Source organism: Alligator sinensis, unplaced genomic scaffold, assembly GCF_000455745.1.
Source record: "Alligator sinensis unplaced genomic scaffold, ASM45574v1 scaffold93_1, whole genome shotgun sequence".
In the NCBI taxonomy this organism is placed as follows: Eukaryota; Metazoa; Chordata; order Crocodylia; family Alligatoridae; genus Alligator; species Alligator sinensis.
In genome coordinates, this window is record NW_005842243.1 from 1489414 (window position 1) to 1498455 (window position 9042).

At 41.5% G+C, this 9042-nt stretch overlaps 1 protein-coding gene across 1 annotated transcript in view; it reads right to left on the bottom strand.

The window, feature by feature from the left end:
- PCNX2 (pecanex homolog 2) overlaps window positions 1-9042 on the bottom strand; it is a gene marked incomplete at its 3' end in the record, with an annotated part of 251039 nt that overhangs the window by 10831 nt on the left and 231166 nt on the right. The window contains exons 29-32 of the mRNA XM_006027452.1: window positions 5347-5491; window positions 2812-3042; window positions 2153-2427; window positions 871-1055 (exon numbers count right to left, since the gene is read on the bottom strand). Coding sequence (XP_006027514.1) covers window positions 871-1055; window positions 2153-2427; window positions 2812-3042; window positions 5347-5491 — 836 coding nt within the window. The remainder of the gene's footprint in view (window positions 1-870; window positions 1056-2152; window positions 2428-2811; window positions 3043-5346; window positions 5492-9042) is intronic.

Below are 9042 nucleotides of genomic sequence, written 5' to 3' on the forward strand. Positions count from 1 at the left end.
CTGTCCTCCCGCTTTATCAGTGCAGGTGAATAGTGGTGGATACTCATACTGTATATTTAAGAATCTAGTGGCCCAAGAACCAGGGACAGAGCCAGGATTTGGCAAAAGGGGGTATGGGAACAGCCACCTGCACTGAAGGGGTGGCTGCACCCCTGCTCCTATCCTGCTTCCCACCAACTTCCTGGCACAGGCAAGCCACAATGCAGGAGCCTCGGGGGACTTTTCAAAGTCCCCAAAGCAAGTAAGCATCCCCCTCTTCCCCTCCGTGCTAAGAGGAACATCCCCCGCATCCCCTCCTCTTTTGTCCCTTCCTCCAGTCACTATTGCTTTCCCCACTGTCCCAAGGGCAGGGAACGCTTCAGAGGTGCTCCTACCCGCTCCACTGTGCTGTGTAGTGGTTGGGCTCACCTAGGGCAGCCCCTGTGCAGCACAGCTCTGAAGATTCAGCTGCCCCTGGGACAGGGGAGAAAAAAAAGCCACAGCAGGTGTGGGGTGGAGGAAAGGGAGTGGAGGAGACATACCTCTGAGTATGAGTGGAAGAGGGGATTCTCTTCTGCTCTGGAGATGTTTCTACTGCCCCAGAGGCTCCAGCAGCATAGACCAATCTGAGAGGGGCGGACACAGCTGTGCCATTGTGCCCCCTCTGGAACTGGCCCTGCCAAGAACTATGATCCTTTTCTGAGGCCAGGATCACCAAAAAGCACAATACTTTGAATCACAATATATATAGCTTGATACCACAGAACCTAGAGTTCTAGACGATGGTTGTTCTAAATTCTATGAGAAAGCACCAGACATACCAGTTCGTGTGTTCAATACAGATACGCCTCAATACATGGTTCATAAATGCAAAAATGTAGGTACAAATACCTGCATGCTGATGAGCACCATTTGAAGAAGCCTGCAATTGCAGTGTTTCATTCCTTGTGTTCTGCGAGCTACTACTCTGGCTTGAATTTCTTGTTGAATGGTTGCTGGCCGAAGATCTGCCACCACTATCCACCTCCTCAATGTTACCTCCACTATTGTGACTGGCATGACAGTCCTTTCGCATTCTGTTTGTGTGAACAGACACATGATCAAGAGTTTAGTGTTTACTAGAATATGTAGGATGGGTATCAGACAAACTCGCAGTACAAATGAACAACGGTACTCTCCCTAACCTTTTCAATGCTGGATGACATTTTGAGGATGGTAATTATATCACAACATGGTTACAGTAGATGTGAACACGTTAGTTTGGTCAAAAGAAGAAAAAAGAAAAGAATGTGTAACTTCATACATTATCTAAGCCAAACCTTTCTTGAGGTTTGGTAAGCAGCCTGGGCATCCCACAACCCCTCAAAGCATTTAATTTAATGTCAGTTTGATCTCCAAAGGCTAATTTCTATATAAGGTGGCCAATGAGTATACTCTCCTCTCCAAAATCTCACTTGTTCTGGGGCTCTAAGAATAGGATATACTCTGAGAAACTACTATACTGATAAAATCCCAGAGCGCTAGCAAAGCTTCAGTGATGGGGTCTAAAAAAGTAGGGTCTGGTCCCTCCTCTGTAGACACAAAAGGTAAGTCTATCACATAAGAAGTGTACACATTAAAGATGCCAGATACAGAAGTAGAGAAAGGAAAATAGTTGGGGTATATCCAGTGCAAAGGGTAGCTAATGTCAGATTTTCAAAGAAAAAAATCCTAAGACTTTTTTGGATAAGGGTCACGACTTAGGTATGCTCATCTGAACCCAACTTCCAAAGCACTTGAAGCTGAACCTGCTAATGCTTATGTCCAGGTTCTAATTATTTCTCCAATGCAGAAAGACTACATTGTTATTTGAAAAGAGTGAAAGGTAAATGGCTTTGAATTATTTTTCTTTACAGATGGCAGCCTTTCCTGAGGAATGTCTCAGAAATACTAAGTAAAATGAAGCTAATGTGCTTGTCTGACAGAGGGCTATATTTGAATTGTATTAATGCTTTCTATGATAGTTCTGGAGCTGTTCTCTCTATTTTTGCTTTGGATGCACTACCAAAAATGAGTATTTTTCAAACAACAGTGCACATTTTTTTTTCACAGAAAATAAAGTGTGCCTGAGTGCCTCCAGACTTCCCATACCCTGCATATCATAATAGAGGTCAATTATTGTCTCAACACCTACCTTAACCACTTGGATCTGAACCATGTTTTAATGTTGTCCAAACTGATAGGTCCACCCCAAATATTCCTCAGCTGACTGTGCGTGCCCAGGTATGAGGTGGTTAAAGGGGAAACATACATTGGATATCCCAGTGGCTGATCACATGAAGAATTAATCAAGTTTCTCAGGACCTGTTTATTGTTCTGGATGCTGCCTCGCTCTGGGTTACGATTGCGCAAAAAAATCAGCTCCTGTTGCTGCCCGGCCCAAAGCCCTCTGACACATTCCTTGTTTACCTACGGTTAGGTAGAGACATATGAAACCATTTGAAAATGCTTCCCATTTAAAAATGTATTAACATAAGTATGTTACCTGAATAGAACAGTAGTAATTACTTTGCATTGTTATCTGTGAATCTCAGGACCTTAACAAACATTATTCACTCAAGATTAAATTATTGCTTCAGATGGGTGGAGAACTGACATAAAATGATTCTAACCTCAGAGTAAAATCAGGCATGGAACCCAGGAGTCCCGGCTCCTAGCTATTATCAACCTCACTCTCCTAACTAAATTGTATTATTAGAAAATGATAGCCAGCTCTCAAGGATTCACCGGATGAAGACTTCAAACAGGGGTAGCACATGAGCTGCTGCAATAATAGAAAGATAGCTTTGGTACCTTGATAACTTTGAAGCTCAGGTAACTTTTGTGGAGCATAATAACTTTGTATTCATCTGTCCCTTCATCTACAACGTGTCTCAGAGTAAGCAGCTCTTCTCTGTTAGACAGTACAGCACTGCGCCAGGCAGGGTCACCCTCATGACAAATTACAACCTTCTCCTCAAAAGCCTGGATTGCTTCGTACAGGATTGCTGGATCCTCATACTCATCTGGACAGGTGAACTGGTCCTGGTATTAAATGAATGGCATGATTATAGACAGCTCTGTCAAAAGACAGTAGGAACTGATGATCAACCAGATCCCGAGTTCATTGAAGACAGTGACATAGCACTGACTGACATTAACTGCAACAGTAAACATAAAAATGACAGTAGCAATAGTCCAGAGTGAAGGTTGAAGGAAGAGCGACAAAGCAATTAACACCACAGTAACACAGCATTAACACCACATTAAGACGTTTGTGTTGTGTGCAAAATCTTTATTAGGACAAGACTTGAAGAAAGGCATTTTAACTATTTTCTTCTTAAAGTGTGAAATTGGAGAACATGGACTTGAAAGTTCCTTCATGCAGCAAAAACCTGAAGTGGAGCCACCTGTAAAGTTCTGTACTTTGGCGAAATGTTAGTTCTTATAAAATAGTACAAAACTGAGAAACCAATAAAGCAGCAATTCTTAACCAGGGTACATCTGCACCCCACGGTGCCATGAGATCCTTTTAAGGGTGCAGCGGGATGCCAAACAATATTAGCACTGTTAGGTTTGCAAACACCTAGATGTGATTCACAAGATAAACCCAGAGATTTCAAATAGGACTCCATAGCATTAAAAACCTTCCTCCCAAGTGTGGTCTTTCTGAGATCTTTGGAACAGAAAAACAGCTCTATTATTTTTCTGTAGTCAAGAAATGAGGGAAAGCTAAGAGCTGGCATTTTTTGAGGAGTTCTCAATAAAAATGTTGAGAACTACTGCTATTAAGAGATATAACAATAGGCACAATATGTTATTTTCTTTTCTTTTACCTGACAATATTGTCAGTATTTGTGCAAAGAGACAATGTCAATGAAGTACAGAAGTTAATCCACTTTCACAGTGTTTTTAACTTGATTTCGGCAGTTCTAAAAATGACAAATTTCCTCCCTCTGGTTTCCCCAAAACATTTCTGAATACCACCAATACTAGTACGCTCCTTAATTATGACTATGTATGGCTAATCCTTGTGTACCAGAAAAGGCAGTGTTTTTTTTACTCTCACAGCACAAGCTAACTGCATTTCCCTGAGTTCTTCCCTGTTCTCCATTCTTCAGACATTACTTTTCAGGGTGGAATCATCCAATTCTCCCATTCTCACACTTCCTCCTAGGCTGAAGTTTCCTCTGTATCCATTATGATTGCCTCAAGCCTATCTGACCTACATTCAGTACACCTGCAATTCTCTTCCTTCCAGGAGCTCCAATCAGTGGTTATTGCATTGACCTCAGTCTTCTTAAAATAAATGTTTTTCAGGGGATAAAAAATCCTAAAACAATTAACAGTCTATACACGTTTACCTTCCCTGAGGCTTATCATTCCAAGGGAACTGCAGAGGCCTAACTTGTTTCAAATGATGTAAGACTGGTATCTTTTTTTATACTATGGGTATCCTCTGTCACCAAAATGACCCCATTCACAGTCTTTCTTTAGCTCTCTCCCAAGAGTCCTATCAATCATTGAGTGTCCTTTTGATTTCTAGCTTGTCAAATATGGCAAACTAGCTGCCCAACTATAGGCTGGGGCCTGGAAGTAGGACTTTGTCTTGGAATTGCACCCAAAAGTGTATTAGGAGACAATTTATGTACACCCACTCTATTGTTTTCCTCACATCATACATAATGAATTACCATTTTCAATTTGTGGAAAATGTCTACTATTAAAATGGCATCTCACATAGAACAATTATATTGTGCACTTATTTGGACGAGTTTACCTGAACCATAAGATTACAATCTACTCAGTCTACAGGCACAAATATGTCAGACTTGCAACGGCCTTAGTGGTGAAACTCCAGATTCATACCAATGTAACTGAGAGGGGAAAAAAATCCATTGGCGGTACTTTCAGAAACATTCCTGCATTACCCATGAAACATCTATGATAGCTGACCAATTAGAAGAGCCTTATATTTTCTAAACAATTTCTCCCTTTGTATTTTCCCCTTCAAATAAAACAGTGTCAAACAATGTGTTTCCTATTAGAAAAAATAGAACCTAGAAACCAGTCTTGTAGTTCCTCTGCAAGGAAAACCTCACCTGAAGTTTGACCCCCACTGACAAAGAGTCAAAACTCTGTCTCAAGCCCCTGGAATATAAATTATTAAGTTTGGAGGGGGGAAAGAAAAGAAGATAAGAAAGTGTGCTTTACTACATTTTTTCCAGCAATTTACTCAGAATAAGGCTGCAATAATTACATTTACATCCCAATTTGTCTTGGACCACTTTCTAAAGTTTCCTGTATATCCTCAGAAAATGAGTACAATAGTAACAGGGAAAAACCCACCTGATGTAGCTTCAGGGACATCCTGATTGCAGGAGCAACAACCTTATGGAGTAGATCCATGTCTGCAAACACCCATTCATCTTTTGCTGTTATTCGAAAATCTCCTTTGAATAGAGCATGGAGGCCATAAAGAAAGGAATCTAAACTGTAAAATAATGAAATCAGTTACCCTTAAAGCAGTTTTGAACTCAACCAGTAATTTCAAGCAACCTTCCGTTTTTGGTAGTAATGGCAACTGATAGAGTATGTCAAAAGGTGAGAACCTTTTCCCGCATATGTGTTGGTACACCTCAGTACAAATTCCTGTGTTATACAGATGTCAAAGCTCATATGGTGCATTTCTGTTTAGAAGCCAAGCTTCTTGTATGAACAGCTTTCTCCTGTATTGTGCTCTGCAAAAGGAGTGGCTACAGAATGAGAGTGGCATCTTAAATGGAAAATAGCCTCAGTAATGCCAGCTAGTGTACCTGCAAAACTGCATACTGCAGATCGGGATCATTTATTGACCTTTGTAGTAAGTGCAGCATAAATAAATTTTAGTAGGTTGTGTTTATGTAGGAGCTTAAGTACCTTGAGATTGAAGAACTTGTCAAGGATATCTGAGAAAAGTTTTGCGCACACTTGCGGTGTTTTCCATTAAAATGAGGAAAACTGTGCTTTTAAAAGGAACTAGGTAGAACCCCATTGTTCAGATTGAATTTGGCTTGGATCTTGACACTCAAAGCTAGATACATGAGGTCCAAATTCAGGCAGATCAAAAGTGAAGAAAAAAGCATTTGCATAAGCCCCTGCAAAGCAAATTATTGAATTCAGCTATAAGGTTGGACAAAAATACTTCCCAGAACTACGCAGCAGATGTTTATTGTTTACCCAAAGTTTGTATTCTTAATTAAAATTATTTAACAGTCCTAATAATGCTATTTAGAAGAAGCAGGTCATGGTGTTTAAGAAACAGAATTAAACCTTGGGACATCTGGTGCAAACCCATAGTATATTGTTAAATCTACCTGACATGATTTTGCTCATTTTTACAAGGGTGGATTTTTTTCACATTCTGTAGGCTCTTAGAAGAAAAAGCATTAAGATGTTAGAGATTCTTATTATCATCCAGGCTTTCTCCAGAGAATGTGTTCTCTCTCTACCTAATTGAGCTTTCTTAATTATTTTGGGAGAAGAAAAAATAAAAATTCTTATTTAAAAAAAAAGAGACCAGAGATTAGGCAGCTGCCCAGCCTATCTTCAGCTGTAATACATTTCTAATTTTGCCTTTAGTGGATAGCGTAATTTGAAAATTATAATAGACAGAAAGAAATAGAAAGAAACAGCTGGATACTAATTTTCTTTTTAAAGGTACGGTGTAATACAAGCCAGCTAATCAAGAGGCCAGACTATAAGGCATCGACCAGTTTCACTGCTGGGAATGTTATGACTACGCTGAATTTTTAACTTGTTTGCATTTATTAGTGTTTAGTAATACAGTGCAGGATTTTCACCCTGCATTAGTAAATTGGACCAGCTCCTCAAAAGTACTTAAGGTCTTAATTTCCGTGGGAGCATAGCACCTAACTACTATTGAAAATCTGGGCCCAAAACCCTTTTAACTTTCCAACAGTACCACCCATAAACTGCTAAATTATATATGACAACATCCTGATTAGAGCCTGGGAAGTCTTTGTAATAAACCAGTTTAGATAAAAGATAATGATGTAGATCCACTGTAGTTAAATGCACCTGTACATAAAACTGGTTAGAACTCAGAACTCACCCATTTGGACAAATATCCATCATGCAGCTGAATTCCCTCTTAGAATTTAAATCCTCTTTGCAAGATGAAAATTAAGAAAAAAACTCCTAACACTGACTCCATGGTACAGGTAAGACCACTGACTCTACAGTAGAAAGGTGCCTAGGAAGAAAGTTGGGCAGCAGGGGATATTAATTTTTTCATCATTAGAGTTGCAACATATGCCACATCATCGATGTACACAAGGAAGGCAACAGAGCCACAGCAGAACTGCCCTGCTCGTCAGAGTTCTCTGTGAAAACAATGGTTGTCTTTACACTAGACTTTTTTTCTGAAAAAACCTCCCAGTGTGCTAACTATGGCTCAGCTGCACTATTGAAGCAACACTGCAGACAGGGCTATGGGCAGCCATCAATATTTTAAATGCCATTGTCATTTTACACTGCTTAAGGCACATCTATATGGCAATTCTACATGGTGATGAGAGATGGGTTTGTCAATCTATTTGAGAGAACTAGCAAAACCCAATAAAAGTGTCACAGTGAAACTGAAGACTCTCTGCTCCCTCAAGAACATGTCACTTAGAATCTGAGCAGTTCATAGATCAGATTTGATACTTAGCCCTACATTTCTCCAAAGAAGTCTATCCACCTGTGTGATGGAGAAAGCTGTCAAAGTCCATAATGATTTGGGGAAGTCTTTTTCTGCTGTCTTCCATGTACATTTATCAGCATCATGTGATATGCTGGATCAGAAAATGTTATTAGCTATGGGCCTGCTCTCTTTCTATGAGCGTTATATATTGCTCTCTCTAGTTTTCATGAAAACATCTATGTGAAAAAACACACAACCCATATTTTCAGGTAGTCTTTGAAGATTAGTTTGTATCGCAATTAAACTATAGTTCATTGCTCGGTGAACACTTTTGTTCCTTTTCTTTATGGAACTTCAGTGTTTCATGTTAGGCTAATTAACCACTCCCCCCCCCCCAAAAAAAAACAAACAACAACAACAAACAAACAACCAAAAACAAAACAAAAACCAAAAAACCCTTCAGGCTCATGGAACGACACAAGCACATCAGACCAGGATCCCTGACCTTGTTCTAGTGAGTGAAATAAGTTTATCTTCTACTGTATGTCTTCACTACATTCATGCTGTACTGCTCTCTTTCACTTAATTTCTCATTTACAGCCTTACAAGAAAGCATATCAAACCAAGAGAAATCATAATGGCTATATGGTCTTAAAGATAGTTTGAATCGCCTCCCAGGGCCAGACAAGAAGTAAAACATAGTGGACATAGGGATGGTGACAGTGAACTGACTGGGGCTCCCTGCTTTCTTCTCTGATGAGCCCTTGCCTCCATGAAGCTGCTTTAACTTGCACCATAAAAACGCTAAAGACATACTGGAGCCTTGTTCTGTCATTCCTCTCTCTTGGCTCCATTATGATGTGCTACCAGGGGGAAAAAGGGTGCTGCAGTGCTGATGGATAATGGAGTAGGGTTCCATCTGTTAAGATCCATCTCGCTGTTAAGTTTAAGTCAGGCTTGTCCAACATGTGGCCTGCCAAGCCATTTCATCTGGCCCGCGGCAGCGGCAGCATGGAGCTGCTGCCGCAGAGCACAGAGCCGCGGCGTCAGCATGGAGTGCAGAGCCGCGATGGCAGGGCCATGGTGAGGCAGGCAGGGCCAGCCCACGGGCCCCAGCTGGCAGCGAGGGGAGGGGAGCTGCTTATCCCCGCGGGGCCCGGGGGAGCCGCCCTGGGGGGGGGGCCAAGCAGCGGCTGCTGGCACTGCTGGCCCGCACCTGTCTCCTCACCTGCCCACTTCAAGCCAGCCCCATTGCCCTGCCCTGCCCTGCTCCACAGCAAGGCAGCGCCTCCTCCCCCGGCCAGTCTCCTCCCGGGCGCTGCAGCTCTCCGGGCCCAGCTGCCCGCACGCTAGGCCCC